Source organism: Cupressus sempervirens, chromosome 5, assembly GCF_028749045.1.
Source record: "Cupressus sempervirens isolate cs-2001-9-10 chromosome 5, ASM2874904v1, whole genome shotgun sequence".
NCBI lineage: Eukaryota > Viridiplantae > Streptophyta > Pinopsida > Cupressales > Cupressaceae > Cupressus > Cupressus sempervirens.
Genome location: NC_143122.1, coordinates 75,645,948 through 75,667,725, shown reverse-complemented (window position 1 = coordinate 75,667,725; position 21,778 = coordinate 75,645,948). Strand labels below are relative to the sequence as shown.

General features: G+C 37.6%; 2 protein-coding genes across 7 annotated transcripts in view; one reads left to right on the top strand and one right to left on the bottom strand.

The window, feature by feature from the left end:
- LOC149554623 (zinc finger matrin-type protein) overlaps positions 1–21,778 on the bottom strand; it is a 170,107-nt gene that overhangs the window by 12,620 nt on the left and 135,709 nt on the right. The gene's annotated exons all lie outside the window — the stretch shown is intronic.
- On the top strand, positions 6,925–11,614 carry LOC149554624 (uncharacterized). Its single transcript, XM_089833567.1, has 6 exons — positions 6,925–8,976; positions 9,116–9,348; positions 9,464–9,616; positions 9,765–10,165; positions 10,303–10,708; positions 10,843–11,614. The coding sequence occupies exons 1-6, from the start codon at positions 8,303–8,305 to the stop codon at positions 11,421–11,423; spliced, it is 2,448 nt and encodes an 815-aa protein (XP_089689693.1). The 5' UTR covers positions 6,925–8,302; the 3' UTR covers positions 11,424–11,614.

Below are 21,778 nucleotides of genomic sequence, written 5' to 3'. Positions count from 1 at the left end.
TACCGATACTCTCTCCTTCCTGGGGTCTTTGACTCTATTTTACCTATTCTTACTTTGTTGAGATATGGCAAACCCCATTATGTGACCTACTGTATTCTCAAATAAGTTGACTACCTCTTTCTTTCTTCATCATTGGCTTCAAAGTGCACAAATGGTTCTGTCCCACCCAACTCACTACCCCAACTATTTGTGTCTACCTTGTTCGGGATAGTACCAAATATTAATTCTGCCTTGGTGGCACTATCATTCTCATTAGGGTTGTGAGAGTTGTACAACCCTTTTGTAAGGCGTTGCAACCTTTGTTGTCTCTATTTGTTGTTGGATTCCTAAGGATCATCTCACTCTAGCTTCGTTTTGCTCTGGTTATGTCTCCTTATGGCGCTTCTTGTCCTTATGCGGCAAGACAGGCATTAACTTTTGGAGTTACCGGATGTGTGGCACTTGTTTGTGTCACGAGGTTCATCCTCCCACTAGTTCCTTTCTTGGTGTCGTTGAAGCATTTATTGTCTTTGTTGTTCTCTTTGGATGGCCTCTTCTTCTACTTCCACCGCCCTATGTGTCAGTAGTCTCAAAAGGCCACCTAGGAGATTGTGCATTGCTTCATTTACCATGAGTTCGTTCTATACCGTACTAGTGGAAAGATCCATTTGCTTTGCCTCTCGCCATATGAACTTGTCAACCGCTATATCCCATGCCTGAATGAGGTCTTGTGTCTACTGATCCTCCCAAGTCACTTCCTCCTCCTCGATGTGTCTGTTCTACTTGTTGGTCAAAAGTATGACCCATTAGATCTCCATCCTTTCACCTGTCACCTCGAGACCTCTAGGCTCATACTAGGCAACGATGCTAGAAATGTTATGTACCTGTTGTTTGCAGGTAACAGTATGAAAACTATTTCAATTTAGTTTCGCATTTCTCTGAGTTTAGTTCGTTATTTAATTGGTTAGTATTGATCAACCAATCAGTACCAATTGATATAATGAATCCTTTTACTAAAGGCCTTCGTCAAGTCTTTTCCGTTTTGTTTTTTGTCGAGCCTTTGCTTGATTTTTGAAGCCTTCACAGTCCGTTCTTTGCTTTTGAGTTTTGATTTTGTTTGTTTTTAGTCATTTGGTTTTGTTTATGTCATGCCTTTCGTTTTTCCCTTCGATTTGCTCTAACCTAGAGGTCAATCGGAGTTGTAAGTCAAGAGTTATGCTCATTTTAGTGCCTCAAAAGTGGACATTTTAGGTACAACAGCACAAATTAAAAAGATGATGTTATATTTTCAATTTGACATTCACTTTTTGAAAAATATAACATTATACTCACTTTTTGTCATGTTTTTAAGTTACTTTTACTTTAAGTTTATAACTTAAAGTGACTATAGTGCATTTTATGTTATAATTTTAAATTGAGTTACTTTTTAATTTTTCACTTAAAGTAACTATATAACTATATAGTTTCATTTTAATTTTTGGTTTTAAAAATCAAATACTTATTTAAATGTTAGTTTAAAATGATGTTTATGTATTATATTTCATAATATGACAAATAAATATTGTTTTTGACCCATTTTGTAACATTTTTGTAATTTAAGTGAATTAAATGACTTAAAGGCTTCATAAATGGATATTTTATATGCAATTACATATAAAAACTATCAAAAGTGGACTTTTTACATGATATTGCATATAAAGTTTACTTTGGTGAACATTTTTTATGTCATTACATCAAAAGTTCACCATAAGTGGACCTTTTTGATGCCATGCTATGAAAAGTGGAGTTTTTATGCTTATGCATCTAAAAAGTGAGATGCATTTTAAAATATGCATTCCCCTCCAAAAGGTCCAATTTTCACTTCGAAGTGCATTTCAAAATATGCATTGCACCCAAAAAGGTTCTATTTTCACTTGATACATATTTTAAAACATGCATTGCACCTAAAAAGGTTCAATTTGGAAAGGAAAGCATGCATTTGGCCTCCAAAAACCCAATTTTGCTCATAACTTGAGATTTTCTTGGTGGAGTTGCATGAAATCTTCTCCATTCAAGACGATTTTCCTTGGAAATGATTTTCTTTGCATCAAGAGTGGATTTAACATGCTGGAAATTGTTTTTGGAAATCAATCCTAAAAAATTCCAAATACCTTCATTTTTGCTCATAACTTATGAGATTTTCTCCAATAGGGTCGTTTTTGCTTAGCCACGGATTTTTCAGCATTGAAAATGGATTTATCTTGCTAAAGAACAATTTTTCAAACTCCTTCCAAGGGCATGTTTTTGGAAAAATCTTCAAATAAATCTATTTTGAGTGATTCAAATCACGTTTTTCCAAGGAAAAGAGGAGTTTTTGCATCTTCATTCATTTGCAATACATCTTGGCTCATATTTTTGCACTTAGACGCCAAAAACGAATTCATTTCATGCCTTTTATGAATCACGTTTTTGCTAAAAACGCCCAAAAAATTGAGGTTTTTATCCACTTTTTTGCATTTTGGAGTCACTTTTTTGCATTTGAATCCATGTATATCCATTTGGGAAAGTCGTTTTTGCATTCACAAGCAAAAAATGACTTTAAAACATGCATTTTTTGGCCACGTTTTTGCAAAAATGGGCCATATTCTTGCACAAAAATGTCATGTTTTTGTTCAAAAAACTCAAAAAAATTGCATTTCCAGCCCATACCTTTGATCAAGAGGGATTGTTTTTGAGTTTTAAATGCATGATATTGTCTTTGGAGACCCTTTATTTGACACTTTCATGTCAAATTCGACCATTGAATGTCCATTACATGCAAGTGCGAAAAAAGTCAAAAGGTTGTTTGAAAATCCGGATTTAAGGGAGAATTGGTCTTAAGTCTATAAAATTTTCTATTTTAGCTCTTTCTCCTTCATTTTTGGCACTTACTCTTCATGTAAGTGGACTCTTTCTAATTTGTTCATCAATTCATGCTTATCTTGCTACTTCCATGCATATTATTGCTTGATGATTGCTATTTGTCCATATATATGCCATGAAAAGTGCATTTTGCCTTTAAAAATGATGAAAACTCTCATTTTCACACTTTTGAAATTTCCCCAAACTCCAAATTCGAATTTGAGCTTTTAAGTGCATTGCATCCTGGCATGTTTGAGTTATTTTCGAAGGTACATTGTTTCTTTTATGTTTTGTGTTTGCTTGTCGGTTTTCTCCACTTGGAGAAATTACAAGTTCTTTCCCAAGAACTTGTTTTTGCTTCATTACATGCGAAAGCATTGTCATCTTTCACATTCCATTTCCATTTCCATGTCACAACACTTCATCTCTCACTCAATGAAATGCAATTACATGTTTTTCATCTCATCGCCATCCGCACATGCATGTAATCTCATTTTCAGCTTTCATTTTCACCCATCTCACTTTTCGCTTCCATTCGCATGACACGGTTAAACGTAATGTCTTATGTGTAATTGCATCTAAAAGATCTGATTTTGATTAAAAGTCACTTTTTGAAAAGTCAAAAGTCAAAAAGATGTCATGTGCATGTTTTCCCATGTACTTTGACCTTCTCCTCAAAGGCATCTACAAAGTTCATTTTCGCCTCTCCATATGCATTCGCGCCTCCATGAGCAAATACATGCTTCCACATCTTTTTATGCTTTCCATCTCATCCTTTATCCCTTGTTGCATGTTGCATTTACATATAATCCATTTTCTGTGCAATGACATCTTGAAAGCCCAAGTCACTTTTTGAAAATCAGCAATCTCTATTTGCACGCATTCCCATGCACTAAGCACCTCAAAAAAAAAGATAAAGAATTAAAGGTGTTGATAGAAAGTTGTTCCGAGTGTACATCCGGACATCATCACGAAGGCTTTCAAAGTGTCAGAAACTCCAGTTTGTGCTGATTTAAAAAGAAGAATTCACAACTTGAATGCGAAAAGTTTGATCACATCAAGTTTTCAAATGATAATGGATAATTCATCAAAGAGAGTCGGAGGTTATCAAAAGACACAACACCATGGTTATCAACGTGAATGCAGCGGTACAAAGTACAAGAACTCCCGATCCTGTGATCATCCGAGATTGCATAGCCAAGTACAAGGCCCTTCAGAACAATCTCTAGGATTGTTCAATTCTCTTCTATCTTTCTTCTTCGTCTTCTTCTTTCATGTTTGTAATTGAAGAGGATGTATTACATGAAGATGTTTAATTGCATGTAATGCGAGTTACATGTGCATGCAAAAGATGTAATGCAAGTTACATGTGCAATTGCATGTAACCCTATATTTTCTCTTCTAGTTAGACTAGGTCAAAGTTGGTTGAGTTGCTCCCACTTTTTCTTCCACCTTTTTCTCAACTTCTTTGCCTATATAAAGGAGTGCCCCCTCATTGTAAAATCATCATTATCTTTATGCAAGAGTGCTCTGGAGAAATTGTGTCAGCAGAACTTTGTTTGTGTTAGCACTATTTTGAGAGAAAGTGAATACAAAGGAGTATTTGAGACTTAACTTTGACTAAATGAGATTGTTATTTGTGTGAATTGTAAGCGTTGTCTATGATTCATCCAAGTTGTCTTTGATTCATATTATCTTGTGTTATTGATAATTGTATCTAGTGAATTGAATAGAAAAGAGTTAAGAAGCAATTGAAGCCAAAGCTTTGACCTGGAGCAATTGTGAAAGTGTATAGCTAGAAGCTTTGTCTGTAACTTATATTTTTGCCTTAATAAAATAGTTAAATTATTCTTACATTTAGGAGTCTTTGTGCACTAATTGTAAAGCTTTTTCCATATAGAAGTACGACTGGACTTCGAGCCAAGGCGGTACATTTTTAGCTAGCCTTTGAGTTAGTAAAGGTTTATCAGTATCACTGTTTCCAACTCTTGATAGAAGTGTAGTTAGAGATTCACCCTAACCATTACTCGCTCCACAAATAAGTGGATTTTTTCTTGAAAGATAAGAAGAAAGGATATTGGTAACACCCATTCTATTAAAATCTCTCAACTTCTTGCTTATCTTGAGTTGATCCAAAGAACGGTGAGAAGGGAGAGCCTTCCCTTTAAGATAGGAGAGACTCTGTCTCACACGCTGTGGCTGGTCATCCTATTTTGCGACTGAATTTTTACCCAAAACTGTTGATTGCAAAATATCCACCCAACAGTTTTTTGGAGACTCTATTGGGGATACGACGTGCATTTGAGAGTCTCATGCTTTCATTTGAAGCATACCCGTGTCCTTTTTCATTGTAATTGTTTCATGCATTTACCAAGGACATGTAAATGGCCCAAGGTCCCTGGGGAAATGCTTTTGGACTGTTGAATCTAGCTCCACCTCTACATGATCTTCCTGATGGCTCACGATAGAACTTTCCCAAGTTCTTTGGTGATAATGAACAACATCTTTGATCAACATATTGTTTCTTTCTACATTGTATGCAGTGTTCATGCTATTGAATACGAGGACGTGTCTGTTAGGTTGTTTATGGAAACTCTACAACGTGTGGCTACTGATTGGTTTTATCATTTACCATCATGTACTATCACAAATTGGGCTACCCTCATAGCCAAGTTTAAAGAAAGGTTCAAGTCTCCTGAAGATACTCATGCATTATTGGTCCAACTTGCTCAGTTGAAGAAGTTATCTCATGTGCCTATGCGTGAATTTGTTGCTCATTTCAACAAATTGACATGGAGAATTCCAGTTGTTGCTCAACCTACAACTGCCAATTTGAAGTGTTTCTTTCTCAATGCTCAAATTCTTGAAGTCAGTTTTCTATTAAGGAGAGAAGCCCCATCTACTCTTGGAGCTGCACAGACATTGGCGAGTGAAATTGAAGATGATCTTATTCTTGCTAGGGAGATAAGAATTGTAGCGAGTTTGAAGAAAGCTATTATTCTTCTAATTCATTTTCCTCCAATACAAGGATGGATCCTGTAGTGCAGAGATTAGCAAATGAGATTCTTGCCCTCAAAAAGTAAATAGCTCAAGGCATGTTCTTTGTTCCTCATAAAGATGTACCAAGGAGGCCTCTTCCAACTATTCCTCAAAGTTATATTGTTGCAATTGAAGCACCCTTAGCAAAGGTAGCAGAGACCACCAAGGAGGCCTCTTCCAACTATTCCTCATAGTTCTATTGTTGCAATTGAAGCACCCTTAGCAAAGGTATCTAAAGCTAGTGATCTTGCTATTCTCTTCCAAGAAAAAGAAGAAGACATAGCTGGTGACTCTCATATCTAGTGTACACAGTCTCAAAAGGCTTGTGATGAAAAGATGAGGAAAGAAAAAATTTCTTCCACGGTTCAAGATGGTTGTGTCATAAAAATTGGCATACAAGCAAATTCAAACCAAGTTGAAAATGATGTATTTGTGTCTCAAGGTCATGAACTTGGGAACACTTTGCATAAATGTTCTACCCCAGAGTTTGAAAATTAATTTCTGGTAAACAATAAAGACTTTCCCAAGTCAAAAGTTTGTGAGCAGTATGTTGCGGCAGGCAATACAATCATGTCATCACTAAAATCACATGAGCAAGGTTTTGTTGGTCATCCTAAGGTGATGGTGATTGATGAACCAATCAAGTAAATTGCAGTTGGAAAGAACTAAGAATTTGTTCAATCAAGGGGATATCCAGTTTGATATTTTGCTTGGTTGGAAGCTAATGAAAAGTTAGAGATTCCACATGTACTTGAACATAAAAATATTATCAAAGAAGATGTCAAAAAAGAGTGTTCAATTTTGGAGGAGCAATTTCAATTCATGAACTTTTTTTGGAGCAGCAATACACATGATTCATCTCAAAAAGGTGAATTCTTCCATCTCTTCCATCAATATGATGTTGCATGTGAACATGCAAGGTACTAAAAGCTACTGGAAAAAGGTAGCTATTTTGTTGAACCCGTAAATGGTTTCATCTAAAATTTGCATTTTTGGCTAGTTTTAATTAGGTAGGTTTTTCTTTGTTTTCAATAAGTGCGCTTGCACATTTTTGTTTTATTAGATTTTTTTTTGCTTTAGTCGCGTTACTTTTCTTTTTGTTTTTGGTCACCTGACTCTATAGCCCAATGGAGTGGATAAAGGCACTTAGAGAACTGGATTCTATGTCACTCTTTGTTTCCAAGAACAAATGAGTAACATTCCCCAGACAAAGCCAGCTGTTGTCCTGCATTTTGTCACCGCAAAATGTAGGTAATAATACGAAACTTTTTCAACTTAGTTTCGCATGTCTCTGAGTTTAGTTCGTTATTTAATTTGTTAGTATTGATCAACCAATCAATACCAATTGATATAATGAATCATTTTACTAAAGGCTTTCGTCAAGTCTTTTTAGTTTTGCTTTTTGTTGAGCATTTGCTTGATTTTTGAAGCCTTCACATTCTGTTCTTTGCTTTTGAATTTTGGTTTTGCTCATGTCATACCTTTCATTTTTCCCTTCGATTTGGTCTAACCTAGAGGTCAATCAGAGTTGTCAATCAAGAGTTATGCCCGTTTTAGTGCCTAAAAAGTGGGCATTTTAGGTGCAACAACCCAAATTAAAAATATGATGTTATATTTTCAATTTGACATTCACTTTTTGAAAAATATAACATTATACTCACTTATGAGAAGTTATATTTAAATTCACCTTTGTTAAAATAATCACCTTTAGGCCCAATAAACTGACCACTTTATTTCTACCGTTTAACTTAGTCACTCTATAAAAATCATAGTTCCAAAAATCGCCATGAAATCGCCGAAATCGCGATAAGATTCATGTCTCCCGATTTTTTTGGAATCGGAAATCGCTGGTGGCGATTTTTTCGCATGAATCGCCTGAATCGCCAAAATCGGCGATTCATGGAAAAAATCGCCAGAATCGCCATCGGGTATCGCCAGAAATCGGCCGCGGCAGCAAGGATAGAAAGTTCAATTTTTTAAAAAAAACACATGTTTTATTTGCTTTCTAAGTTGACTTTCCTCTTTGTTATAACCCTAAAGAGCCTTCTATTTGCTTAGTATGAGTAGAAGAGAGGAAGAGTGAGAGAGAAGAAGAGAAAAGAGAATCCATAGGTTTCCAACCGGCAAGAAGGAAGAGCACCAAAGAGATCAGAAGTCCATTTGGGGAGGCCATAAATTGCATTGGGAGCATTAAGGAGTCAATATCAACACTCCTCAACTCATTTGCAAGAGGTAAGTGTTGGTTTTTTTTTTGCATGTTAGTGTAGTATGCATTTTTTGTTAAATTTTTTTAGTGTTCATTTGCAAATCTTGAATGTTTTTTATTTTTAGTTTTACTAAATTGCAAACTAGGGTTTGTTGTTTTGTAGTTTTTGTTTATTAGTTGCAAACTTTGATTTTTTACATGAATTTTTTTATTGCAGCAGCCCTTTGCTTTCATTTTCCAATTTCCACAATGGGTAAAAAAGATGAATGCTGGAAATATAATGAAGAGTTTCCTGGGAGAACCAAATATCAAACAAAATGTATATTTTGCAAAGAAAAAATAAATTCGGGAGGTATCTATAGATTGAAATACCACATTGCTGGCATACCTGGCCATGATGTCACAGTTTGCACTCAACAAACCGCTGAGGCAAAACGCTCTTGTTTAGTGGCATTAGAAAAAATTGAACAAGACAAGTTGACTAAGAAAATGCAACTTGAAGGGTTAAGAGGTATTGGCTCCCGTGCTCCCACATCCGCAACCGCATCTACATCTGCAAGTGCATCTGCATCAGCTTCCGCATCCATAGGTTGTGTTGGGGAGGGTTCTTCTAGGCCTCCTTTTCATCCTAGTGCTAGTGCTCATGTGGGTGTTAGTGGTAGTCGGTCTCATACTAAGACAGAGTCCAACACCAACCTATTGCGGCCTAGAGTGCGAAAAAGCAGAATGGATAGTTACTTTGTGCCCCGCACTACTCCTGGCTCCCAACCCACGCTTGAGGGCATGGGTTTGAACAAGGAGATTCATGATGCTGCCAGAAAAGAGATTTGCAAATTCTGGTACTTTTGCAACATTCCATTTATTGCAGCCAGGTAATTGATTCTTTTTTCTTTGTTATCTTCAAAGTTAAAGTTAAAAGTAAAAGTAAAACTTTAATTATATCTACTTGTTTTATGATTTTAGTTTTTGACATCTAAATTTCTAATCAATATCATTATCTATTTGTGACAGGACTCCTTATTGGCAGAACATGATAGATGCAGTTGCCATTTGTGGTCCGGGGTTTAAAGCCCCAACTGAGGCTGAGTTGAGTGGATACCTCCTGGAGAAAATGGTTGAGGATATGAGGCATGAGCTTGAGGACAACCGAAAGGAGTGGATCGAAAAGGGTTGCACCATCATGACTGATGGTTGGACAGATAGGAGGGGAAGAACACTCCTCAATTTTCTTGTATCCTGTAGAGGTGATTGATCATTCTACTTTCCTACATACATAATTTTGAATCGTGATTGACTATTTCAAATTTTGATTTGTTGATTGCTAATAGTAATTATAAATCGTTGTTTTGTTACTTGTAGGATATACCATGTTCCTCAAATCCATTGATGCTTCTGCTCATGTAAAAAACGCCACATACTTATGTGAGGTTATTGAGGAAGTTATAGCAGAGGTGGGGGAACAACATGTGGTGCAAGTGGTGACGGATAATGCAGCAAGTTATGTTGCTGCAGGTAAACTTTTAACTTTTTAAGTTTTGAAAATAAATTTATTTGAATTTTGAACTTTTTCTAATTCTAACTTAGAATTTCTAAGTTTCCTAAGTTCTAAGTTCTAACATGTTTGAAATTTGAATTTCTAATTATCTTAAAATTGTTGTAGGCAAACTTTTGATGGAGAGGCACCCCACCATATTTTGGTCCCCTTGTGCAGCACACTGCCTTGACCTCATGTTGGAGGAAATTGGCAAACTTGAGTGGGTCAAGTCATGTGTGGAAAGGGCAAAAAACATATGTAAGTTTATTTATAATCATTCATTTGTCCTTAGCACAATGAGGAAGTACACAGGAGACAAAGAGTTAGCTCGTCCAGGGATCACGAGGTTTGCCTCGAATTTCATCACCTTGCAGTCCTTGTTGACATCAAGGGATGATTTGAGGAGCATGTTTGTTGGGCGGGAGTGGATTTCATCTTCCTATGCTACGACCACTGCAGGGATAGATGTGGTGGATTGCATATTTGATGATGATGGTTTTTGGAAACCTGCTAGAGAAATACTTAAGGTAATTTTATTGCAATTTAACATTTAATATTTTACAGTTTACTATGCTAATTGTTTAATGATTTAGTTTTACCTTATATTATTGAATTATTCTATGTTTAAGTTTTGACTCAAATTTTTGTTTTACTTTATATGTAGGCCACTGAGCCTCTTGTATCTCTTCTACGAACTGCTGATGGGGAGAAGCCCTCTATGGGCTACATATATGAGGGCATGGATAGGGCCAAGGAGGCCATTAAAGCTCAGTATGCAGGAGTGCAGGAGAAGTATGCCCCTATTTGGGACATCATTGATAGGAGATGGCAGAATCAGCTCCACAGACCCATCCATGCAGCAGCTTACTTTTTGAATTCGGCATTTCGTTTCCGTCCTGACTTCAAGGCGGATGAGGAGGTTCTCACCGGATTATATACAGTGATCCAGAGGTTGAGTACTAATGAGGATAGCAGTGCTGCAATTATTGAGCTTGATAAGTTCAATAATAAAGAAGGGCCACTTTTCTCTAGCAGGGTAGCCATAGATGCTCGGGAAACAATACAGCCAGGTAAAAATTAAATAATATATTCAATGTTCATGAATCTAGATTCTAAACTTAAAGTTGATTATGTAATTTTAGAGTTAACTTGTAATTTGTAATTTGTAAATGAGACTAATTATTTTTATTTTCCCTTATTTCAGATAGATGGTGGCAAATGTTTGGGGCCACAACCCCAAAACTTCAAAAAATTGCCATTCGTATTCTGAGTCAGCCAAGCAGCGCTTCTGGATGTGAGCGCAGTTGGTCCATGTTCGAGCACATCCACTCGAAGAGGAGAAACAGGTTGACAGTGCAGAGGTTGAATGATCTTGTCTTCGTTCATTACAACCTCCATCTTAGGATCAGACAGATTTTGGGCACTGACTCCTCTCCGATCATTCTGGAGGAGATTGATCCAGAATCAGAGTGGCTCACAGAGGTTGTAGATCCAGTCTTCACTGAGGAAGACCGTGCGTGGATTGACCAGGTGGATATAGAGGCTGAGGCAGCTAGAGCACGTTCTTCAGGCATTGGTAGACGCACACGTGCACGCACAGACACAGGCCCTAGCGACATTCGTGAGCCCATCTTATATGCGGGAGATATGGCTCGACAGTCCTCTAGGACCTACATTAGACGCCTTGCTACTAGGCAGACTGGATACTCAGAGGCTGAGGCTGAGGCTGTAGCCGAGCTTGAGGATGATGTTGAGGATGATGATGACTATGAGCCTGAGGCTTGAGCTGGAGCCTTGTTTTTATATTTTGTTTACAGATATTGATACTGAATCATTGATAGACATATGTTTCAAAGTTTCAAACTTTCATGGATCTTCATCTTAGATTCTTACATAAATTTATGATTTGATGTCTTATGGATCATCTTACATACATTCTATGATTTAAATCATTATGATCATTTGATTTCTATTTACTTCAGCTAGCCTACAATTTACATTTTAGAATCTTAGATAACATAGTTACGTATGTGATGGATTTTATGTTTCATGTTTATGTATGTTAAGTTTTAACTTCTATTTGATGATGTTATTGTGTGCTTAAGTTATATTCAATAAAGGGTGCATGAAATAAGTTTTAAATTGTTAAAATCTTTAAATTTAACGGGTTTTTTCAAATTTGCCGATTCATCGCCGATTCATTGCCGATTCATTGCCGATTCACGATTCGATTCGACCTTGCCGATTCCGATCCGATTCCGATTCACGTTTCTTTGATAAAAATAAATTAGTACACACCAACAAAAACTTGGTTTGTACAACTAAGGCTTCTAAACCCAAGGTTTGTTTGTCTTTCTCCCTTCATTAGATTGCACCCAACCACTCAAACATGGTTTCTAACTTTAGAGGTTTGTCCCTACTTTTCTAAGGGCCTCAACATGCCCCAAACACCTTTTCTCAAAAATTTGTACCTGCCTTTTGCAGAATGACAACTCCTAACTTGAAACTACACAGTTTAGGCCTAAAGCCTACTAGCCCTATCCAGTGGGTAATTCTTGCTTTACTCCAAACTTTCCGAAAGAACTTGGCAAATACACTACAGTTTCAGATACTCCTTTCAGGCTTACATAACACATCTAAAATTCACCTATGACTCCTTTGGACCATCATCCCAGACCAGTACCCTGCAACTCTCAAATTAGGCCTAATTTGCCCTCATTTACAAAGCAACAACTTAAAATACTCCTTCTGAAGACCCCAAACCATGAAAGAAACTTGAGTTACCTTTCAATCAAAAGATTTTCATACCTATTCAAAGTGTCATTCCCATTTGATACCCCAAATAAGAAACCCTCCCTTTTAGGAAAATGAAACTAGGGCTTCCTAAATTTAAGCCTTCCAATCACTTCAAGAATTAAGGGATCCTGCACCATGTACTCAATGTGTCTTAACACCTTCCAACAAAAAAAGACACCCTCATTAAGAGAAACACTCCAAATCAATACTTGGCACCAAATGCACTACACCTCTGAACAAGCACTTTTACTTCAAATGGTGATCACCTTCCTTCCAAACTGCATTACTGCAATCATGTTAGTGTAGTTGGCTATAATACATGGTACTAGACTCATTCCACACAGATATAAAATGGAATGAGTCTATGTGTGCACTGCGATTCACAAAAATAACCAATCATACACATTTCAATCTGATTCCTTTATGCAAACAACTTTAAAAACTTCAAGGTAGATTGTAAATGGAATCAAAACAATGTCAAGACATTTATATCATTCATCCAATCCAAAATGAGGCAAGATCAAAGGTCTACATGGTTGGAAATGCACAAGACTATCATAAATTTGTAGGAAACCATTCAAGTATATTATCAAAACTGATCATTACATTTTCTTCTCTCTTTACACACATTCATGAGCCTTTTATAGGCATGAGCATGCATTAACAATGTTTTAACAACATAATCTAACTCCCAAACCGCCAAACCTATCAAAACTATTAACTGGCCTAACTAGCCGTCAGGATTCAAATTTGAATTTGACAACTTTTATCATATTGCTCTCTTGTGAGGCCAACTGTTCTCTATGGGTTTGTGGTTTGGGGCCCTTCTCTTCTTGGTTCTGATTGGGCCTCGATCGAGTGGGTTCAATATTTATTTTTGAGGTGCATCATTAGATCTCACAGGTTCACTCCTCATAGTGTCATTCTTGCTAAGTTTGATGCTCACCCTTTTAGTCTCACGGCCATTTTTTATTTGGTTTGGTTCCTCCATCGTCTTCGTGGTTTTGCGGATCATGCTAGTGATTGTAATCCGTACTCCTATTTAGCTTGTTGTTCGTCTGTCTACCGTGAGTGCTGAATCTGGTTCTCGCGCACGTCTTTGGTATGCACAGGCCTCTTCACTGCTCAGTTCGATTGAGATTGATATTGATATTGACCGCCTCCCCCCCTTTCAGTTCTCGCTGGATCCCCCGACTCATCTTCTCCCCTCTCGGCAGGAGTTGAATGAGCATGTCAAACTTGACATTTATAGACAGTACATTGCCACTACCTAGGTTAACCCTCCTAGTGGGTTACGCCCACGGATGGCCTTTTACGCGAAGCACTTTTTGGAGATGTCTAATGGAATTATTGTTTGTCCTAGCTACCTTTCTCGGAGGTGGTCTCATGCCCTGCATATCTCTTTGGGGTCTTTCAAAGTTGGTTCTCACCATCTTTGGGTTCAGACTGACCATCATATTGACAATGGAGAGCAGATCTGTGGGCTTTGTACTTTGGGTGAGGTGGAGACTGAGACTCACTTCATTTTTCGTTGCCCTATTTATTATGAGATCAAGGGGAGATTTTTCTGTCTATTCCGAGAGTGCTTCTCTCTCTATGATTTTTCCAACTACTATGATCAGCATTGTCTTGCACTTTATCTTCAAGAGGCCACTATGCTCCATGATAGCATGATCTAGTCACTACTTCTGCATCGACACTCATCTACTCAACTCATTACTGCCTTTTTCAAACCATTATCTCCTTTGTGTGGTGTGAAAAGGCCTTCTAGTTCCACTAGATCTACCAGACATTCCAGATGCATCAAATCCCATACCGACTATTTGCGCCAACGACACTCCTCTATGAGTGGCCACAGACAAAGCAGGACCTTTACTTATCGGCATGCATATCATTTAGTGACTGATTTCTTTTCGCCTAGAAAGGACTCCTAGTCTCTCTCTTGGCTTCCTCTCTGGTTCTTTGTTTGCTTTCTCTTGTTTGTATTTATTTTCAGACACCTTTGTGTGCTCCTGCTGCTCTCAGCCTCATTGTTGTAATCCTCTAGTCCCGTAGACCTTTTGTTGGATATTAATATCATTATCTTATCTTATCTTAACTTTCCCACTGACTTGAAAATGTTATGTTTGGTTCCCTTACATCAAAAATAACTCCAAATACCCAACCTACACCGCCTAGTACCATTATTGCATATTCTTGTCATATGAACCTTATTAGGCCAATTTAAGACTTGCTGAGTCAATCAACTCAACCTATTACACTCATTGGCTTTCCATGCCATATTACAGAAATTAGGTCATATTTGACCTTGATTACATTATTGTAATGTTCCCGTTTTTAGCAAGTCCATGCAATTGGCTAAGTCAGTTCATCATGGCAACCCTCGTGAGTTGGCGGTATGTTTTGAGGGTCTCTGAGGAAAACTTGCTATTTTTAGTAAGTCTATTTGGGATGGTTTCTATATTTAGCAATGCAGTGGAGGCACAAGCAGTTGGTCATCATCTGCATTTGATTGAGCATATTATTGATGGAGTTCATATTTGTCAAGTTATTAATGAGGCTTTAATTATAAAAGTTACTTTAGGTTATTTCATGTTATAATTTGAGGTTGTAAAGATGAAGCCTCTTAAGTGAGAAGTGTGAAGAAGAAGTTGGTTTGCACAATTGTGTATAAATATGACTCCATTATGAAGAACTGATCATCAATTTGTCTATTATTTTTTGGTTATCTCTTGTGAGGATATGAACTATGTTTGTGAATTCAATTCATTGTTATAGTATAATGGATTTGAGCTGAAGTAATTGCAATCTGACTTTGGAGGCTTCCTATATTGTGGTCACTGTTGTTGGGAGGCATAGTTTTCACTGGAGAAATTGGTGATTAAGAATTCTGATTTCAATCGTCCAAATATTCCTGCTGTTGGGCATGGTTTCTACCTGCGATTTGGTGCCCCTATCTCTGCTATTTGGATGCCTTGAGATATCTGCTCTTGACGTCATTATTTCTTTGCAATTTGGCACTGGAGGGTCTGCATTCAAACGCCATCATACCTGCTCCTGGACATTGCTATTGTCTGCACATTGAGCATTTAGAATCACAGCTTCTTGGAGTCCCTATTCACTACAAAATCGGACACCTTCTCTCCTGCATTTTGGGCAATCTCTAATTGGGAAATCAGGTGCCCTTTCCTTGTGCTAGGCATCTCTCAGTTAGGGGATCAGGCTGCATATCCAACGCCCTGGTAACTGCTCCATGGGCTGTCTGATTCAATGCCACATTTGACGTCTACATCTGCTGCAACAAATCACCATTGTTAGTGTTCATTTTTCTAAGCTGCGGTTACAATTTCATGGCCTGCAATTTGTCTTGGAGGGAAGCTAGATACACATTTACCTACTGTGCATTGTCATTGCCAGGTTCATAATATTCAGTCATAGTTTCTTATACTGTTGGCAGCTGTTGATTTGAATATACAAAATATTAATGCTGCTCCACATTCTCAATATTTGGCATTTTGGGTGAGTTGTAAATTTAACATTCGAGTTTCATCTCATATTTAGTTGAGAATTTCACTTTAAAAAACAATAATCTGTCAACCTTTAATGGCAAATCCAATCATATAGTGATAGTTGGCATTATTGTTTGGAGATAATTGCTTACATATTTCAATATTTGATTTTTTGTACTTCTAAGAAGGAGGAGTTGCGTATTAAAGAACATCTAGAATACATATTACTTAGCATTGCAGTAGTGTGAGCCAGTTGGGTTCATCACAATCATCCATGCCTTATAGGCATGTTAGGCCTTCTAGGACCCCTAGGTGCTCCTGCACCAATGAGCCTCAAACATACAAAAAACGAAAAAGCGATACCTGAATGGGAACAAGCTATGACAACTGAACATCACAGCTTTCTGAAAAATAATATTTGGTAACTGTCAAATCTTCCTCTAGGGAAAAACCTCATTGGATAAAAATGTGTTCATAAGGTTAAATACAAGGGTCATGGTACTTCGGATAACTACAAAGCTTGTCTCATTGCTAAAAGCTTCTCTCAGCGTCAAGGAATTGATTACAAGGAGACCTTCGGTCGGACAACAAAGATAAGCACCATAAGATTAATTCTAGACATAGCAGCTCAGTGTGGCTTGAAGCTCCATCAAATGGACGTCAAGAGTGTTGTTCTGAATGGTGAGTTAAAGGAAGAGGTCTACATGATGTGGCCTCCTTGATTCAAGATTATTAGTAAAGAGCACCAAGTACTCAAATTGGTGAGTACTCAATGGCATAATACAAGCTCCTTGTGCATGGAGTCTTTTTTACTCAAATTTGTGTGTCAAGACTGCAAATACTAATATCATCCTTCTAGTTATATATGTTGATCTAATAATTATTGGCAGTTTGGCAGTTTGATTCAAGGAATCAAATAGAATTTATACCATTATTTTGACATGACTGACCTTGGGCTTCTCCACTACTACCTAGGTGTTGAGGTTTGGGATCAATCGCATGGCATCTAAAAGACAAAATCAAAATGTGACATTACAAACCTACATCTACACCTGTGGAGTTTGGTCTAAAGTTGTTGGCCAAATCTAGTTCTCCAGTTGAGAATGAATCCAAATTCAATAGACTAGTGGACAGTTAAATCTATCTCACCACCATTACACTTGATCTCAGCTATGCTATGAGTCACATATCATGCTTCATTGATAGCTAGCAAAGTGCATCTAGTGCCATGTCAAGGGCACTTCATATTAGAAATATGGAATACTAAGGAGGGCGGGGTGAATTAGTGTTCCACAAACTATTGTCCAACTATGGATATTATTAAAATCTTTAAACTTGCATAGATGATCAAATTGAAAAGTAAACATAAGCATAACACCATTATTTGTTAACTAAGGAAACCTTGGCCAAGGGATAACCCCAGTGGGGATGGTAGCCACAAAATGATCCAGTAATCAAAAGTATCTTGTGAAAGATATTGACCCTATTAGGAGTCTATTATGTCCGTATAGTGTAGCAGCCCTTGTTAGAGGACTAGGCCTTGTTAGAAGCTTGAACCCTGTTAGGAGTTGTTATTATAATACAAAAGAGTACAAGAGGAGCCTGCTACAAAAGGTCTTAGGTGATCTAGGTTGGGTGGGTTTATGTCTTCGTCCTGATGAGAAGGAAGCTTTTTTTTCTCTACAATTTGTTCCTATCATTAGCAAGGTGTTTCTCCCGGATTCTGGCCCCCTGCGGTTGGATTCTCGTTGCTAGTGCACTTCATTAGATGAGATCCTGAGGACCAAAAGTAATGGTGAAATCTCCAAGTGTATTTGAAGATTTGATTCATAGTGAGAAGATCTGAAGAACAAAAATCTAAAGCTATGGAACTCTCAGAGTAAAGATCTGAAGTCAGAATCTGATTGTGTAGAGGAACAAAATTCTATCAATCTAAATGCTTCCCCTTTGGAAGCAAACATATTCAAGTTCATTTCCGAAGTGAAACTGGGAAAAGAAGTGGAATAGCGACCAAATCCATAGAAATATTTCCTTTTTTTTTTTCTTCGGGAAACATATGTCTCGACCATAGTTTCCGCCTAAAAGGAGAATATGAAGCTTTTGTTCCGGAAGATGTAAAAATGTAGAAATACTAAATCTGGATGCAAAGACATTCTTGGAGATACCACAAAATTGTTTCTGATGGAGTAATTTGTGAAGTGCAAACCCGATACAAAGGGAATATTTGTCTAAGTGCTCAAGGCAAAAAATTCATTTCGTGATTTCTCCAAGAAATGAGATAAATAACAAAGGAAAGCTTTGTACAGAAAAGAAAGCAATAAGGTATCCAAGGCATTGAAGGAGTATTTCTCATGATGCAATCCCAAATCAAAAGAAAAGGCAAGCTTACGGAAAGATAAGTTTGTGCTTCCTTCCCCACACATAAAGAATTTTAGTGCAAACCCTTGTGCTGTATTTCGAAGATAAAAGGGTAGCTTCTAGTAAGCTAGAGCCTAGAACCAATTGATTCGGTAAGCGAATAATTTCACTACTATAGGAGATTTGAGTGAATTTTATGTTCATCGAATTTATGAATAATCATATGGGTAGAAGTAAAATGATTTAAAGTGTCATTAATCTACCTGATTTATTGCAAGTCCGACCATTACGACCATTGGTTGTGAGTTATTACATTCGTGTGGTGCTAACATTCAAATTCCCGAGTCTATATGATCGGATTTTTGCCAAACAGAGTTTCTCATGTCGTAATGGCTATTTTGTCAACGTAATTTGTCTTCTCAGTGTAAAACTATAAGCTAGTGGCAATCAGAGCAGCAGGGTATGATCATCTGGTTGGATTGGAGAGTGAGTTGAAGAACTTTTCTGACACTTCCTTCAAGTGTTACGACTTGGGTGATCTGCACAGAAGACTTAATACCCAATCAATTCTAGTAAGGTAGCTTCTAGTAAGCTAGAGCCTAGAACCAATCAATTCGGTAAGCAAATAATCTCACTACTATAGGAGATTTCAATGAATTTTATGTTCATCGGATTTATGAATAATCATATGGGTAGAAGTAAAATGATTTAAAGTGTCGTTAATCTACCTGATTTATTGCGAATCTAACCATTACGACTATTGGTTGTGAGTTATTACATTCATGTGGTGCTAACGTTCAAATTCTTGGGTCTATATGATCGGATTTCTGCCAAACAGAGTTTCTCATGTCATAACAGCTATTTTGTCAATGTAATTTGTCTTCCCGGTGTAAAACTATAAGCTAATGGCAATCAGAGCAGTAGGGTATGATCCTCTGGTTGGATTGGAGAGTGAGTTGAAGAACTTTTCTTACACTTCCTTCAAGTGTTACGACCTGGGTGATCTGCACAGAAGACTTAATACCCAACTCATCCATCCAATTACACAAAAATTGAAAGAAAGCCGATTACTCGAAGCTATCAGATTCCCCATGGTTGTGCAAGGGCTAAAATTGGTAAAAAAAATGTATCGAAAGATACAATCCGGAGACAAAGAAAATATTGTTGCTTGATGAATCTAGTCTACATTCTGTGAACAAGGAATTGATGCAATCTACCATGGGGATACCTGTAAAGGAAGAGTATTGTGACATTGATTTCTCTTCATCTACATCAATGTTTAAAGAGAAAAAGTCTCCAATGAAAGAATACATGTAGAGAACTTGGTTTCAAACTACTCGTGGCAAAAAGAGTAAGATGTCGAAGACTCTGTTTGGAACTAATCTAAAGAGGGAAATCGTGGATATATTGGTCCTATTGCTAAGATTAGAAGGAAAGGAGGAGATTTTGGATTTCATTGAGCATAACTTCTTCTTGGTCTAGGTTATTTGTGCTGAAGGATTGCAATTTGACTAGGCTCAGATTACATGTGAGAAGCTTGCCTCCTGGCTAAATTCGGCCAAGGCATTTAAACAGTTTTTTGTCTTCATATTTGCTATACGCCTTAGACACACATCATCTCTGCCCTGGTCTTTCCAGTATCGAAGATTTTGATGAGAACACCAAGGTGTATGAATTCTATCCCCACCTACAATTGTAGAGGAGTTCCGAGGAGTATGTAAAGGGAAATGATGCCTTCACAACGAGGTTGTGGCGGGAATTGCAAGGGTGCCCTAAGCAAGGTTTTCACCAAAAGACATATCAGTGGTCAGCTAGTTCAAATGTTGTTTCATCCAATTTCCATCTTTCTCCTACCTAAGGATTGGTGCATTCGATGGCTTCCCGAAGAGACTCCCCAAATATCCCAAAGATAGGTTAGTTCTTGTTGAGTTGTGTAGACAAATACTACAGGTGAATACCTTATGTTTGAATGTGAAGAAGATAGCCAAGATTCCTTTTCCAATCATGGTAGGACCTAATTCTTGTGCCTCAAGATTTGATGCTTGGAATTTAGTTAAAGCCTTTGAGGACAAAATTAAATTAAATGATTATGAGGTGATAAGACCCCACTATGACCCCGTTAACTCTGCAAAAGATCATATGAAGTTAGGGTACGCTCATAGGCATGTTACGGATATTGAAGACTAATGGGATGGATGTTATGATGAGTACCAAACCAGAGAAAGGTACTAGTCTAGGTTGACACTAGATGAGATTAAGTTGTATAATGACACTATTGATGGTAGTAATATTGCAGATGATGGTGCTTACATTCGTCCCTCAACTTATGAGCAAGTCAAGAACACTCCTATAGTGTCAACTCCACCTGATAGCCATGTTATCGATACAATGGAAGTCCTCATGCGTGGTGTCATCAAGAGGATGGACAAATGGGTGGAGTGGATCAAAGAGAAGGAAAAGAGAACTAGAGCCGCGAGTTCTACTAGTGGAGTAGCTGTCAAAACTGCCCAATCATCTAATGCTACTTCTACTACTGTTGCTACATCAACATTAGTCAAACCAGCACAATCTGTTGGTAGAGGAGACCAACCTCCTAAGAAGAATGTTCAAATCACTCAAACCTGCGGAGGAACTCTGCCAGATATTGGAAAGGTTGGAGAAAAGAAAGATAAAGACAAAGAAAAGGAAAAGGAGAAAGCAGTAGCCAAGGCCTCCTCCCCCATGCTAGTCATCAACTTTGATGGTGACAATAACCCTCTGGATGGACAACAACAGGAAGCATCCTAGCAAGGTGACACTATAACCCTCTCTATTACTAAAGCTACTACCTTTCCTATTGCCAACCAAAGCAAAGTAACACCTCCAGTTGCGAGGAAGCTTTTTGATCCTATAGCCTTGCAATCAACACTTAATGTCCTTTCAACTGAATCTTGGTTGGAAGAGACTATTGATTGAAAGTAGAAAAGATGTGAACAAAGTGTTGCATCTAAGGACCTTATTGTACAAGCAACTTCAGCTCAGCCAGTATCAAAGAAGGCAAAGAAACAGAAGACCATAGCAGCATTGGCCACGGATTCTTCTACTGGCCACACGTTAGTGGAGATTACAAAACCTCAAGAGGTGGGAAAATTTCATGATGCTCCTAATGATTTTCAGATTAGAATGGTTAACATAGGCATCCCAATGCATGATTCTATAGTCAATATTTGGAAAATCACAAATGTGAAGATTGAGGATAGACTGGAGGAGTTAAAGTTAGAGAAAGAAGTACTGAAAGCCTCAAATAAGGAGTTAATTGATTACATTGGAGCTGCACTTTGAATTACCTCTAAAGCACATTTGATCCGAGTGTAGAGGAAAACAAGAATTTACTACTTAAGCTACAACAGGAGAGGCAATTTGGTCAAGTTGGTCATGCCTAGATAGATGAAATGAAAGCTCAAGGTTCCCCTCTCATTGAGAACCTTAGAAATTTTT

Excerpts from the sequence above, each read along its gene's own strand:
- LOC149554624 (XM_089833567.1), top strand. The coding sequence starts at position 8,303 with ATGAATTTTTTTATTGCAGCAGCCCTTTGCTTTCATTTTCCAATTTCC. Across the intron at positions 9,349-9,463 it reads TTTTCTTGTATCCTGTAGAG|GATATACCATGTTCCTCAAA; the intron begins GTGATTGATCAT and ends TGTTACTTGTAG. Across the intron at positions 10,166-10,302 it reads CTGCTAGAGAAATACTTAAG|GCCACTGAGCCTCTTGTATC; the intron begins GTAATTTTATTG and ends CTTTATATGTAG.